General features: G+C 51.0%; 1 protein-coding gene across 2 annotated transcripts; it reads left to right on the top strand.

The window, feature by feature from the left end:
* The first annotated feature begins 2,783 nt into the window (after positions 1 to 2,783).
* DYRK3 (dual specificity tyrosine phosphorylation regulated kinase 3) lies at positions 2,784 to 14,488 on the top strand. 2 transcript variants are annotated; one of them, XM_075529586.1, is made up of 3 exons: positions 2,784 to 3,013; positions 5,729 to 5,840; positions 12,667 to 14,488. In XM_075529586.1, the coding sequence occupies exons 1-3, from the start codon at positions 2,937 to 2,939 to the stop codon at positions 14,239 to 14,241; spliced, it is 1,764 nt and encodes a 587-aa protein (XP_075385701.1). In that variant the 5' UTR covers positions 2,784 to 2,936; the 3' UTR covers positions 14,242 to 14,488. The 2 variants fall into 2 exon arrangements, with proteins under 2 accessions (XP_075385701.1, XP_075385711.1); XM_075529596.1 differs by lacking the exon at positions 2,784 to 3,013 and adding an exon at positions 6,510 to 6,606 and having other exon boundaries at positions 5,744 to 5,840.
* The last annotated feature ends 844 nt before the right edge of the window (positions 14,489 to 15,332 follow it).

Here is a 15,332-nt window from a genome sequence, read left to right on the forward strand (position 1 = left end):
CCGATGAAGGAAGAAGCTTCGGGAGCACAGACAAATTTGAGGTCACCATGGCTGAGAGCAAAGCGTGAGTTTCAAGGGTTCTGTACAAATCAGTTTGTCTTAAATGCATTCCAATTTTGTGACGGTAGGCTTTATGACATGTGGGTTGTAAGGTATCAAAAGCAATGAAATCATCTCAAGCTTCGCCTAACCCACCAATTGCTCCATCATAAATTTCCAGCTGAATGTGGCCATGGATATTTTCATGATTTAAGCCTCTGAAAAGACTATGATTACTTTCCGATATTTCTCTCTCTGTGTAAGATCCTGAAATCATTCCCTTTTTGTCTATTTGTTTGCTCCAGAAAACTCTTGACACTTGACAAAACAGCTCTTAAAGGTGACTTAAATATTCCAGGATATGTTTAAAGTTTTGTTTTATTTTTGCAGACATACTAGAATTGGTCTCACAGGACAGACAATAGTGCCTTAAACACTTTGGCTAAGCCGTGGTAGGTAAAAAGTGACTTGGTGGCATCATGGACCAAGTGTTTGAGCTGCCAACCTCAAGGTTGCTGGTTCAAACCCACCAGCTGCTCTGAGGGAGAAAGATAAGGCTGTCTGTTCCTATAACAATTTACATTCTCCCAAACCCTATAGACCAACTCTGCCCTGCCCTAGAGGTTCCTATGAGTTGGGATTGTCCCCTGGCCAGTGGATTTAGTTTGGGTTTGGCATGGTAGGTAAATCTGGCACGAGCTGGTTGGAAAAAGATGATAATTATAAGCTGTGTGAGGGGTTTTGGAGGGGAAGAGAAAGGGCCTAATGGGGTGGAAGTTGGTATGAGCAGGCAGCAGCTCAGCATGAGCGTGGAGGCTCATGTTAGAAGCCTGTTGCATTTCCCCCCCCAGTTGAACTTGCTATTTTGAAGCAGCTCCTCTTGGAAAAAACACTGGCCCGTACTTGTATGGGGAAGGTCAGAGACTCCTTCCCCCAAGGATCATGGGAACAGTAGGTTTCCACACCTCAGGGGCGGGAAGGAGAGGCTGGTTCTGACACACATCTGAGGTTCAGTCATCTCAGAGCACTGATTCAAAATGAGGGGAGGGGACGTGTGGGGCAAGATCCATTCTTGTGTCAGGACAGTGCAGTGGCCTGGAAGTGTCCACATAAGTACTTAGAACAGGAATGAAAGCAGCACGGGACTTCCACACCAGTCTGGTCCTGGCCAACGCCCCCAGAAGTGCCCCCAGGCAGACCCATGCTGCTGGGTAGTGGGTGGGGGTGGGGGCAACAGGAGCAAAGCAAAAATTCTTGTTCGCAAATTTGAAGGAAAAGGATTTTTAAGTCATTATGGGTGGAAATCTTTTTGTCTATCCTGAGATTATAAAGAGGGGAAGCCAAATTTTTTTACAAAGACTGAAGTTCCCCAAATAGCCACATTTCTTACTTGGGAAAAGTGAAGGGCATTTGAATATCTGGGGGCATTTTTACACCTAGGTAAAAAAGTGAATGGAGATGTCAGGATCCCTGGGACTGGGTTACCTTGATTGGTCTTTGTGGGAAAGGCCTCCTCCAGGGCCCCAAGTTGGGCTTGAGTCTGGGCGGCACTGACGTGGGACGAGGAGCCACATTGGGCTCAGTCCGCCAGAGCGCTCTCAGAGCAAGCCCCACTGAGAGCATCCATGTGCTGGGAGGCCGGCCTCGCTTAGGACAACAATCTGTTCCATTCCAACCTTTCCTTCGCTCACCTAGGTGCGAACTAGTGAGATTAGCTTAACGTCGGCGTGACATTTCAGGGAAGAGGAGGGGCAGGGGGGTCAAAGGAAAAAGCCCAAGCAAAGCTCCTCCCCTTGGGTCTCTTCCCAAGCAGAGGGACCCCACGGGGGTTTCCTTCCATCTCCCAGTCTTTCTTCAGCGGAGCGACTGGTGGGCGTGAACCACCCGAATCTTCAGGGTTAGCGGCCTAATGCTGACCCACAGCAGCACCAGGCAGGGCTCCCGGTTTCTCAGGAAGAAGCCCAATGGGGCGACGCCGTTCCACGGGCCTGCCGCTGCCCTGAGGTTGGGTATTCGGAGACCCCCAGCCGAGGCTTTGCCGCAGGATGGTGCGCACGCAGCAGGTTCCTCGGGTCGTTTCTTTATCGTAACGCAACGCGGGGAGGTGGGAAGAAGGCCTCGAAGGCTCCTTGAGCCCTGTTTCAGAAACCAAACCCCAGATTTAATTCCGGATCCCGATTAAACCCCTTTGAGCCTGTTTCCTGTAGCCTGATAGAGGGATAGGGACGTCTCCCGGTAGGGCGACCGAGATGAAATAAAACGGTGTTCGTAGCGTACAGTGTCAACGAATGAGTTTCTTTTCACTGGTTTCTTACATAACTCTCCATCCTCCGGAGGGCCGGCCCCGCAGTGGGCTAGACTAGACAAAAATTATATATATGTGTATATATATGTATGTACACACACACACTGCCGCCCTGCCACATCCCCACCCCCCTCCGCCGCGGCGTAAGGTCTTTCGGGGTGATAATTGAGGGCTGCTACTTTCGCACATCCTCCGCGAGGACCTCTCCTGTCTTCCCGGTCGCGCCCCCGCACCCCAGCCTGAACCAGCGCACCCGGGCCGCAGAGGCTGCTGGCTCAGCCTGCCACCTCTGAGAGCCCCCAGGGTGGGCAGAGGCCGGCGGGCCCCGCCCCGGTGCGTCACCGCGTCGTTGCGCAGAGGCGTGTCCCGGGGCGTGCCGCGGTTGCTAGGCAGCCAGACCGCTCCCCCCCCTCCTTCCCCCCTCCCCGCCGCCACCGGGCCAGTCGCGAGCGAGGGCGCGCGGGGCTGCAGCGTCTGGCCGAGTGTCCCGGGGACGCAGCGCGGCCGGGGAGGCAGCCCTTCCAGCGCAGGTGGACGCGCCTCGCCGGACCCTCCAACCGCCGCCCCTCCCCCGCGAGGGTCTGGAGCTCAGATGGGAGGCACGGCTCGCGGGCCGGGGCGGAAGGATGCGGGGCCGCCCGGAGCCGGGCTCCCGCCCCAGCAGCGGAGGTAACGGCGCCGCGAGGTAACGGGCTGGGGGCGCGGGTGTGAGCGGCCGGCGCTGGCAGGCGAGGCCGGCGGGGCCGGGGGCGAGGCCTGGAGCGGAGGCTGAGCGAGCCCCTGCTAGGAGGGGCAAGGGAAGGGGTCTGGCCCTCTTTCCGGGATCAGCCCCCCCATCTTCCTCTCCAAGAACCCCCTCCCCCAGTCCATCGAGAGAGGGGGAGGGGGCTGGAGCGAAGCCCGGGGCCTGATTTCCACCCCGGGATCGTCTCTGCAGCGCTGGGTCTGGGGTGTTAGGTAAGGGAGTCCGGAAGCCGGTACTTCTTGTGGGGTTTGTAAGCCACTGGTGGGGTTTGTAAGCCACTGGGGCAGCCCGGGAGCAAGCAGTAGGTCTGGAAGAAACCCTGTTGCTCAGAGCAGATAACCGAAGCGCAACTCTGGGGCTTCGCTGTGGGGGCGCGGTCCGGTTTCAGACACGCGGGTAAGCGGCTCTGCAGGGTTGGGTGCTGAACTGCGCCGGTGTTGAGAGCTGCTTTATCTGGCGTTGTATTTTACACTCGCCGGAGGGAGCGGACCGGCACTCCTCGTTGGTTGGCGTGGAGACTTCGTTGGGTGAATTTCCGCCGCCAGTCACTCGGTAGCAAATGGTGCGGGTCGCCGTCGACGCCTGTCCGAGGTGGTTTTGTTGCGCTCAGGCGCTTGGCAAAGGCTCAGTCCCATCCGGAACCTTGGGTTCTTGACAATGAAGCTGCTCCATCCGAATGGGAGAAAGGGCTGTAAAAAGAGAACATTCCAAAAATATTCGCAGTGGGTTGATCTAGATCTGCAGCATCCTTTGTATTTAGCCAAGAAAACGAGAACTAATTTCACCAATTTTTAAAGGCGATGAAAAATGTTCCAGGATATTTTTAATAAAGACCTTCGAAAAGAAAAACCTTCCCCTGCAACATAGTCACCATTGTATTCATAGTATACTGTGTAAAACGATACAGTGAAACACTGAGGTGTCTAACTGGGAGATCTGGATTCTTGGTGGCACCAGGCATACCGTATTCAGGGCCATCTTGTGGATTAAATAAATCCTCTATCTTTTGTGTAGTGCCTGGCAGTGGTGAAGGCGCGGTGTTTGAGAACAGAGGAACGGCCTTTAACCATGAGCCCACGGGAGAAGGAAGAGAAGAAAGGCAATAACATTGGGCGCATTTTGTCATCCAGAGAATCTCTGGAGCGTCTGTCTTAGGGCTCTGTGTGTTTTGCTGCAGGTTACATAGATACAAATAAGTAAGTAGATAAATAGAGACGGCCTGGAATTGCATGGGCTAGAGTTCTTCTTGCTGGCACCTGCTCAGAGGAGGAAGGGACTGTCGTAGAATCCAAAGCTCTGGTGGGTTTTTTGGCTCCAGGTCCAAACTAGCTTTAATTTCAAGCGGCCTGGTGGTGCAGTAGTTACAGTATGCTGCAAGCCAGACAGGCTCGAGGTTTGAACCCATCACTCACTCGCCCCTTGGGAGAAAGATGTGGCGGCCACTATAAAAGTTGACAGCCTTGGAAACCCTATGGGGCAGTTTGACTCTGTCCTATAGGGCAGGGGTCCTCAAAATTTTCAAACAGGGTTCAAACAGGGGGCTAGTTCACTGTCCCTCAGACCCATTGGAGGACCGGAGTATAGTTTAAAAAAACAAAAAACCAACTATGAACAAATTCCTATGCACACTGCACACATCTTATTTTGAAGTAAAAAACAAAACGGGGCAACAACACCTGGTGGGCCGGATAAATGTCCTCGGCAGGCCACATGTGGCCTGCAGGCCGTAGTTTGAGGACCCCTGCTGTAGGGTTACTCTGCCTTGGAAACCATTCAATGGCTGTGATGGATTTGATGTCAGAAGGAACACCACCGGTGACTCAGGGATTGAGCACTTGCTTGCTAACCGAAGATGGACCATTTGAATCCACCAACAGAGCCTAGAGAGAAAGATGCAGCAATCTTCCTTACTCAAAATGCCAACCCCACTGTTGCGGAGTCCGTTCCAACGTACAGTGACCCTTCAGAACAGAGTAGAACTGGCCCTCTGGGTTTCCGAAATCTTTATGAGAGAGTGCTGGTGGGTTTGAATCACTGATGTTGTCCAACTTTGATGTAGCAACCTGCTACACCGTCCAAAAACTCACTGCCATCAAGTTGATCTCGGCTATAGCGTCCCCTTGAGGACAGGGTAGAACTGTCCCTGTTAGTTTCTGAGACTAGAACTCTGAGAGTAGACAGCCCTATCTTTCTCCCTCAGAGAAGGTGGTAATTTCGAACTGCTGGCCTTGTGAGCAGCCCAACTCGTAACCACTGTGCCACCAGGGCTCCTGGGTTCCTGGAAATCCTATTTGGCAGTTCTGCTTTGTCCCATGTGGCCTCCAGGAGCGGGAATCAACTTGACAGTGGCTGTTGTGGTTCCACAGCATTCAGAATGCAAGACTCAGTTTTAACTGACCTAAAATACAGGCCCAGAGATGCGGTCCTTTCTCTCTCTCTCTCTCTCTCTCTCTCTCTGGTTTTCTTTCTTCCACTGCCAAATACCCTGTTGCTTGTATTTGGTGCCACAGGCAGTGTAGACATATGTACTAATTGTTCTTGGTAGCAGATAGGAGGGAGTTACCACCCGGAATGCTTTGGAAATGCACATTTATATTCTCCCGTGACTGACAAATGTTCTCTGTCATCCTTTCAACCAGATTGGGGGATGGTGTCTATGATTCCTTCATGATGATAGATGAAACTAAATGCCCGCCCTGTTCTACTGCACTCTGCAACCCTTCCGAGCCCCCTCCACCTAGAAGACTCAACGTAAGTACAGGAAGCAGCTCTTCCCCTCTAACAGTGTGAGGAAACAGGAAGTGCTACCTCAGGTGCGGGATACGGGGACAGGTCATTGGCCACCTGGATCCTCCTCTCGGTGTGTTTCCTTTTGATTTCCCCCGATGGTGGACTCACAAGGTCTGGAGTCCGAGCTGGCCCTGCAGAGGGATTGGCTTTGGAACCTCTCTTTCCCTCCCCATCGCCAGGCACGCAGGGTGGTGATCGTACACGACTCTGAAGTGCTGGTGGCATGAGTTGCTGTGGAGTCAATTCCAACTCATGGCAACCCCGTGTGTGCAGAGCAGGGGCCTTCAAAGCTGTAACCGCTAGAAGCAGATCGCCAGGCGTGTCCTCCGAGGCACCTCTGGGCAGATCTGAACCAATAGCCTTTCAGTCAAGGGCTTCACTAAATTACACCACCCATGGACTCCTTTCGACTGGATAGAGGATATAATGCCACAGATTACAAATGTACAACAAATAAACAACGAGTGTGGGGGGTATTGCCAATGACAGAAACTCCAGCTTTATTGCCTGCCAGGTAGAAATACAAAAGGAAAGGCAGAGAGGAGGGAAAAGGTTGAAATGCAACCTTAGCTTATTAGCTTGAAGAAGAGACTCATCTTTTTTTAAATTGTATTTTATATTTTGAAACAGATCATAAGTACAATGTGGACAGTCCAGTTTGGTGTGGGATGCACTTAGCCATTTGGGGGACTGCAGACACTTAGCTTTTGACACTGTTTGCCTTAAGGTAAGTGTCCAGTGCAGTCACATCCACTCCGCTCCAGCCTCTGTGGGCAGAGCCGAGGAGCTTGGTCAAGTTCCCTGCCAGGGAGGAGAGTCTCCTCTGATGTTCCAATTCATTGCCTATCTCATCTAAGGGGGAAATTAAGTAATTGAATTGATGGATCAGTACGACCTCTCCTTCCTAGTTTTGTGTTTAAGACCTCAAATGGTTTTCCTATGTGAAAAAAAAAAACCTACTCGTGAGTTTGTCTTTTTTTTTTTTTCTTTTAAAATCAATCTGCTCACTACTTTAGGGGCCAATATTACAAAGCACAGGCTCAAAATATTTGGACGGCTGGCCACCTTGTTTTTAATGTCTCTTCTGGCGAGCAAGAGGGCTCGCTTCCCCCTCTTATTTCTTTCCATTGTAAAAAGCTCTCCAACCCCCAGGCGACAGCGACCTCCTTTTCGTTGCTGGAAGACGGGTTTTCAGGAAGCATCGTGCAGTTGGTGTGCTCACATCTGACGTACGTTCCGTTTTCACTTTTAAGTCAGCGCCGTCAGGTGCCTCTCAACTCCCAATGGAGTTGTTACGTTGCAAGATCAAAATCAGTTTAATTCTTTCCCGAGTGCGATTCAGGTTTTAGGAAGCACACAATTTTCTCTTTGAACCCAACCAATCTTGTCTTTGCAAACTGGGCCGAGCCCATCCTTTTGGATCTTTTGGTGGCCCTTGTAGTTCAGTAGGCCCTGCCTCCGTTCCCAGAGCCCGTCGCTCTGTTCACAAAGGCTCCGAGGATCACTGTTTACCCAAGATGTTCTTACACCCTCACGATGAACTCTTATCTTGGTCTAGCCGCAGGCTTCTAGTGGGTTAAGCTTTCTGCTACAGGGATGTGGTATGAGGAACTGAGAGACCCGGATCAACGCTGTACACAGCAGGACAGAACACTGCCCAGAGGAGGACTTTCTGTCTGGATGAGAAGGCAGTTCCTTTTTGGAAATTCTCACCAAGATCTCTAAGGTTTAGGTGTCCGCAGCAGCAAAGATTAGCCGGGCTCCTCGTGGGCCGGTGCGCTTCAGTCCGTGGGAAGGTGGGGCTAGCTGCACAACTCGTCCACAGGGTGTCATTGGTGCCACTGAACTGCCCAGGGAGAAGCGGTTGGATTGGCAGGTATTTTGCTGTGAACATTCTCAACCACCAGCAGGTAAATGAAACTGTTGAGCACGTTTGAAACATGACTAAAACAGTAGGAGATTCTGTTCTAAATGCCCCGAGCTCACCAATGTCCTCAACAGTGTTTGTGAAGTGAGCTTGAGAAACGCAACATGAACAACCTGCTGCGTGTCCTCTGCCTCTCTGGATACGAGTGTCCAGTGAGCACGCTGTCCAGCAGCAGTCGATCGGCTCCACTGGTTGATTAATGTGATCGCTAACCCTGGCCCAGAAATCCATGGTGTGTTACGTGTTTCTTACTTCAACATGTGCAGACGCTGTCAACTTCTCCTAGAACAATGGAAGGTTTATTTATAGCACAGCAGCCTGGATACACAGCTGATGTAGGCCACTCTGTGCGTTATTTACAGGAAAGAGAGCCAAGGAGAAAATGCCTTCCTGTTTGGGAAAAAAAAAACAAACAAAAAAACAAAAACCCTTCCTGGAATTCTTTAGCTACACGGGAGAGCCTAGCACTTAAAATCCATAATGGACGAGACCTGAACTGTGATTGACTTCGGTTTCCGGAACCACATTTCCCAAGAGGCATGAGAGAAGGGCGGCCTGTGTGGGACTGTCAGCAGGACAGGCAGGGACCTGCACACAGGTCACCTGAGGTGGAGAGGGTGCAGCAGGGCAGATGAAGCTAAAGAAGATTGTGGGCTGGAGGGGGGGTGTGGGGGGGCTTTTCCGTATCAGAAGGGCTCTTAGGTGAAGATTTGGTTGCTTCATATGCACCCAGAGGGCAAAGTAAGGATTAAATTTCAAGACAAGGGATTTGGGCTTCCTGTAGAGAAAATCCATGAGTCAAAAAACCCCAATGCCATCGCCATCCTTCGTCTCAGGGTAATGGTTCTGTGGAAGTTTGATTTCTGTTATGCATCTGTCCGTGTTCATGTTCTGTGTCTGAGACCCTCTCTTTATCACACACAGAAATGAAGACCTCCAGAGCCAGCCCAGCCTTACATGTAGGCAGAGTAGGTGAGAAACGCAGGGACGGGCCTGGACCACAAATGCCTTTCCCACCAACTTGTCATTGGTGACTGACGTGCCTAGAGTCATTCCTTGGGGTTAAGGCAGTGACCTTCTGTTAAAATTCAAATAACCCTGGAGCGGAATGGCCTTCCTTTGTCTAGTCGGCTCAAGGAAGGCTGTATGCGGGGCAGGGGAGTGAGGAGCGTTCGGGGACCGGCAGGGCCAGGCGTCGGTGGAACCTTCACGGAGCTACCGGGATGTGCAGCGTCAGAGGCCTGCTGGATGGGAGCGTGTGAGTTTGAACCTTCGTAGATTTGAGAATCTGGCCTCATCGTCATCACCGTTTTTAAACGTATTGTTTAGAGGGACCCTTGATACATCTTATTAATTGTAATTGGACTGAGACGGCCTCTTGCTAGTAGGTAGGTAATACCATCTGTGTTTTACAGAGGAGGAAGATGAGGTTAGGGTAGGTTAGAGCTGCCTGTCGATCTCAGTGTCATGTAGTCATGTAGGCGGGACTCCAACCCAGACCTTCTGACTTCTTAATTTCTTCAAGGCTTGCCCCCCAGACACTGGCAATTGATACATGGGAAAACAAACAAAAGCATTAAAGAAAACTGGCTGAGATGCAGGCAAATGTTTCTTTCGATTATGTGACTCTAACTAAAGCTAGACCATTGGCTTTATTTACCCCCGTTCCACCAAGCTGATCCTCCCAATCGATCTTAGTCCCCTGAGAAAACCTCTTTTTCAGCATTAGTAATAGAGAAACAGGGTTCACCTGCCGTTACACGGGTGGATGGGTGAAGAAGGCCTGCTTCTAATTTTCAGCCTGAAAACCAGGGATAGTTATTTGACCCAATTCTTTTTTTAAGTTTTTAATTCTCAATTGGGTGGAAGTTTACATGTCAGATCATCAGCCATGGTTGCATTCAACCGTTTAAACCACCGTTCACCAACTTCTTGATTTTTCTTCCCCCGCCTCGTGGACCGCCATCCTGCATCCCACCCAAGTCAACACCTACCAACAGTCTAGCCCAGGGGTCGGCACACTTCTGAGACAGAAGAGTCGATCCTGTCCCTCGGGAAAATTTAAAAACGATTCGAGAGTCATTAGTTTATCTTTATAAGCAAATGAAATCACCATGATCTGCATAAGATCCCTAAATTTGTTTCCGTTTTACTTCAGAGCCACATGTATGTGCCGAGAGAGCTGCCATTGCCTGTCACTGGATCTCCCCTCCCATACCACCCTCGACATTCCCCAAAGGCGGTTCTTGTTGGTGTGAAAGTCTTCCTCTCGTCTCTTATTTGTTTGTCTGATCGCCCTGCCAGTAGTTGCCCTAATGTGCCTGCACTGTAGCAAGGCCTTCAGCTCGTGTCTGCGGCTCCTTTATTTTCATGACCGGCATTTGTTCGCTATTTGGCATCAGAGAGTTTGTTTCTGGTCCGTACAAGGAGGCTTCAAAAAGTTCGTGGCCAAAAGTCCATCACCTTTTCATTCCACCTTTGCACGAACTTTCTGAAGCCCCTCCCCTATGTTTCACCTTTCTGTTTTCTGACACAGATACCAAAGGGCGGTCACCCTTAAACACACTGGCTGCTTCACGGCTAGGCTCCGACTGCTGGAGGCATGCCAACCCTTCCACTGTTTTTCAGTCCTTTTTCTGTGGTTTACTTTTTCATTTTTTAAATATTTTATATGTCCTTTCTAAAAAATGGGCCAGAGTTATTGTTTGCATAGGTTATATTAAACTTTTTTCTTTGGCTACTACTGTGGGTCATTGGATTTTTAGCACATGCTTGGAGATTTTAACCATCGTTCAGGGCTCCACTAGAATTCTTTACTCATCATCCAAGAAAACCCACTGCCACTGAGTCAATTCCAACTCATGGCACAGAGTAGGACTTCCCTGTGGGTTTCCGAGACGGTTCATCTCTATGGGAGTAGAGAGCCTCATCTTTCTCCCTCCGAGCAGCTGGTGGTTTCCAACTGCTGGCCTTGCCATTACCAGCCCTCCACGAACCCCCCACCTCCAGGGCGCTTCAGCTACTGACCCATCAGCACTCTAAAGCTAAGAAATAGACCCAGAATTAAGTTCTTTGGGGTCCATCATGAATGATGGGTTTTTTTTGGTAATTTTTTTCAAAAGAATAAGATTTCACTTAATATTTTTTCCTTCGAACTTCTTATATTTTCCTTAATATAAAAATTTTAAAGACTACGTATGTATATATAGTTTTTACAGTTTCCCATTTTTAAAATTTATTATTTTAAATTTATTATTAATCGAGAGTTAATACATAGATTATATCATTCCATAGTTCAATCACATAAAGCAGACGTGTACAATTGCCCCTACAATTTCCAAACATTTGTTTTCTTCCTGGACTCCTTGGCCTACATTTGTTTTCATCTCCCTTTTACTGCTCCCCACCCCCACCCCCACCCCTGAGTGGTGATCTCTATGTCTTTTTTCCTCTGTTGTTCTCCAAAGGGCTTGTGGTTCCAGGAAGAAGTTAGGCACAATCGAGTAAACCGAGTGCTAGGCCTTGATCAGATCAAGTGGGCCCATGCTGAGGAAGTGTAAGTGGTGTGTGTGTGTGTGTGTGTGTGTGTGTGTGTGTGTGTGTGTGTAAGAAAGTGAGAAGAAGAAACTGCCTCTTTGGTGGACAGTTTCAAAGAAACACCCAGGTGTCTGGGATCCTCACTCCCTCCGGCTCTTCCCCCCCTCCCCCACCCCTCTCTGTGACTTTGCGCAGGCCCCTCCTCCACCTCCTCAGGACTCAGCAGATGCCCAATATGTTGGCCTAAGTGACCCAGAGAGTCCCCTCTGGTATAACCCCCTGTTGTCTATTCAATTCTGACTCACAGTGACCCGCTCCATTGGGTTTCCAAGGCTGCACATCCTTATGGAAGCAGACTGCTGCACCTGACTCCTGTGGAGTAGTTGGTGGGTTTGAACCTGGGACTGTTCCCATTAGCAGTCTAACACTTAACCCATGGTCTCTCCAGAGCTTCTTCCCTCTTTCTTGCCCTTATTGCTTTCAAGTCGATGCTGATTCATAGCAACCCTATAGGACAGGGTAGAACTGCCTCTGTGAGTTTCCAAGACTGGAGCTCTTTCTGGGAGTAGAAAGTTCCGTCTTTTTCCTAAGAAGTATCTAGCAGTGTTGAACCTCTGACCTTGCAGTGAGCCCCCCTACATGTAACTGCTATGTCATTAGGGCCCCTGCTTTCTTCTTTAGTTCTATAATAATTTATATGGGGACCCAGGAATTAGCTAATGAACCCTTGGCTGATTCCTGGACTCTGGGCTGGGAGTCAGAAGACCTGAGTTCAAATCCTGCTACTGGTCATAATTATAGAGTTCATGAGACACTTGAGTGTGTATTATTTCAAGCCTGTTATATGCCCTCAAGATTTGGGGAGTTCCCTGTAGCGATTAAGAGGTAGCATAGGACGTGATGTAAGGAAGGACCTAATACATTTGAGGTGCTGACTCTAAGAGCTGCAGTTAAGCTGTGAGGGTAATTGGTGTGGACTTGGAAGAGCCCCACGGAGAAGAGAGGACTTGGGAGGGCAGGGTTTGATTGACTGGGAGAGCAAGGATTCTCAATGTGAAGACGAGCTTGTAAGGCAGAGCCTGGCATGTTTGGGGGCGTAAGCCAAAGCAAGGACCGTGTGGGGTGTGGGCATGGCCCGGACAACTCAGGGAGTCTGCGGATCAACATAGCATCTTATCGCCCTGTGGGCCGTTGTGACCTCAAAGTAGACATGACCGGACATGTTGGTGTTGTTGCTACTGTTGTTCAGCCAGGGAGGGGTCCTGGGGTCCCTCCGATGTGCCACTGGGCTTTCATGTCATCTGCGTGTTCTCTTCTCCGTAGATTGTGGCTGAGCCGCTGAGCAGAGAGCACACTCAGCGCTTTCTGAATGGCGGCGAGATGAAGGTCGAGCAGCTGTTTCAGGAATTTGGCAACAGGCGATCGGACACTTTCCAGTCCGCTGGCCTCACAGACTCGGAAAAGTGCTCTCCCACCGTGTCTCAGGGTAAAAGCTCAGACAGCTTGCCCACGGCCAAGTCCAGCAGTGCCTCCAAAGCACCCAAAGTGGTGCCTCTGACCCCAGAGCAAGCCCTGAAGCAATACAAGCACCACCTCACCGCCTACGAGAAGCAGGAAATCACCAGCTATCCAGAAATCTACTTTGTGGGGCCAAGTGCCAAAAAGAGACACGGCGTGGTCGGCGGGCCCAACAACTCGGGGTATGACGACACAGACGGGGCCTACATCCACGTGCCCCGAGACCACGTGGCCTACCGCTACGAGGTGCTGAAAGTGATCGGCAAGGGGAGTTTCGGGCAGGTGGCCCGGGTCTACGACCACAAGCTGCGGCAGTACGTGGCCCTGAAGATGGTGCGCAACGAGAAGCGCTTCCACCGGCAGGCCGCCGAGGAGATCCGGATCCTGGAGCACCTGAAGAAGCAGGACAGAACGGGCAGCATGAACGTCATCCACATGCTGGAGAGCTTCACGTTCCGGAACCACGTCTGCATGGCCTTTGAGCTGCTCAGCATCGACCTCTACGAGCTCATCAGGAAGAACAAGTTCCAGGGCTTCAGCGTCCCCTTAGTGCGCAAGTTCGCCCAGTCCATCCTGCAGTCCCTGGACGCCCTCCACCGGAACAAGATCATCCACTGCGACCTGAAGCCCGAGAACATTCTCCTGAAGCACCGCGGCCGCAGCGCCACCAAGGTCATTGACTTCGGGTCCAGCTGCTTTGAGTACCAGAAGCTGTACACGTACATCCAGTCTCGGTTCTACCGAGCTCCGGAGGTCATCCTGGCAAGCCGCTACAGCACGCCCATCGACATGTGGAGCTTCGGCTGCATCCTGGCGGAACTCTTGACGGGGCAGCCCCTCTTCCCGGGAGAGGACGAAGGAGACCAGCTGGCCTGTATGATGGAGCTGCTGGGCATGCCGCCACCCAAGCTTTTGGAGCAGTCCAAACGTGCCAAGTACTTTATTAACTCCAAGGGCCTGCCTCGCTATTGCTCCGTGTCGACTCAGGCAGACGGGAGGGCTGTGCTTGTGGGGGGCCGCTCTCGTAGGGGCAAAAAGCGGGGGCCCCCAGGGAGCAAAGACTGGGTGACGGCCCTGAAAGGGTGTGATGACTACTTATTTATAGAGTTTCTGAAAAGGTGTCTTCACTGGGACCCCTCCGCCCGCCTGACCCCGGCTCAGGCATTGAGACACCCTTGGATTAGCCAGTCCCTGCCCAGAGCTCTCGCCACAGACAAAGCATCCGGGAAGCGGGGGGGAAACCCTACAAGTGCTTTCCAGGGCCTGGGCTCCAAACTACCTCCAGTTGTCGGAATAGCCAACAAGCTCAAGGCTAACCTCCTGTCGGAAACCAGTGGGGGTATACCTCTGTGCAGTGTGCTGCCCAAACTGATTAGCTAATGGACAGCCATGTGCGCAGAATGCATATCCATGCCTTTGTAATGGTCTTGCACGCCTGCGGGCGGGAGAGGAGGGAGAAATGAGAGCCCGCCGGTGGGTTTGTTCTGTGAGGCTAGACTGCTTGGGTGTTTGGTTTTGGTTTTGGCTTTTTTTTTTAAAGATGGACAGAAAACAAACATTTTTTTACAATTGTAAAAACTCTTCAAGGGCTAATGACCTAATCAGCTTGTATTGGCCATCCTGGAATATACATTAAATGACTTTTTGTAGGTCAGTGAATCTCTTGTGATTATTGTTCACATGCACTTCAAGGTATAGATTTATTCCACCGGGTTAAGTCCCTTTTCTTGCAAGGTGGGGGAGGGGGGGAATGCCAAAAAGCGCATCCTGACCTCTCTTGGTTTTTTCGTCCCCCCCCCCCCCCCACCGCATCTTTCTGTCTGAGTGGGGTGTTTTGAGACATGTCGGAGTAAGAATGAACTTCATTTCAGTAGCCTCCTACAGGGTCAAGTGGGGCCACAGCCTCCCACGTGCAAGGGGCAGATGGCGAGAGAGACCTCCGACTCAGCCCTTGGCCATTGCAAGTGGGGGACATTCTGGCACTTTGGTGACCAGGAACATGGGAACTATTAAAAGCCTTCATTCTCTCCCAGAAGGCAAGGTAATTCACAGCTCCTTCCCATCTGTCTGACCCCCTGGGCAGTCTCAACCGACTGAAGCTGCCTCGGCGTCTTGCCTGCGTTATCTAGGCAGAGCACGTGTGGAGCTGGCTCTGCCCATTGTTATCTCTGTGGAAAGGTTGCTCCTCTAATCGAACTGCCCAGAGGACGGCCACCCAAACATCTGGCATGCACTCGATTTCAGTGTTTGTGTTTTGACCCAGGGGACTCAGGTAGCCAGCACCGTGACGGGAGGCTGAGGAAGGTCTCTTACTGCATCCTGCATCCACTGGGGGTCCTGAAACTGGCCTGAGTGAGCAGATAGAAACAGCCCCTGACACTGTAGACACATTCGAGAGCGCTCTGAGATGGTGAGGTGAATGAATGTGGTTTTTGTTTTGGGTTTTTTTGGCCTACATTTGGCAACCTAGA

Source organism: Tenrec ecaudatus, chromosome 1 (assembly GCF_050624435.1).
Source record: "Tenrec ecaudatus isolate mTenEca1 chromosome 1, mTenEca1.hap1, whole genome shotgun sequence".
NCBI classification, from domain to species: Eukaryota; Metazoa; Chordata; class Mammalia; order Afrosoricida; family Tenrecidae; genus Tenrec; species Tenrec ecaudatus.

Coding starts and splice junctions, on each gene's coding strand:
- DYRK3 (XM_075529586.1), top strand. CDS start 2,937: ATGGGAGGCACGGCTCGCGGGCCGGGGCGGAAGGATGCGGGGCCGCCC. Junction 3,014..5,728: donor CTCCCGCCCCAGCAGCGGAG/GTAACGGCGCCG, acceptor CCTTTCAACCAG/ATTGGGGGATGGTGTCTATG. Junction 5,841..12,666: donor CTCCACCTAGAAGACTCAAC/GTAAGTACAGGA, acceptor TCTTCTCCGTAG/ATTGTGGCTGAGCCGCTGAG.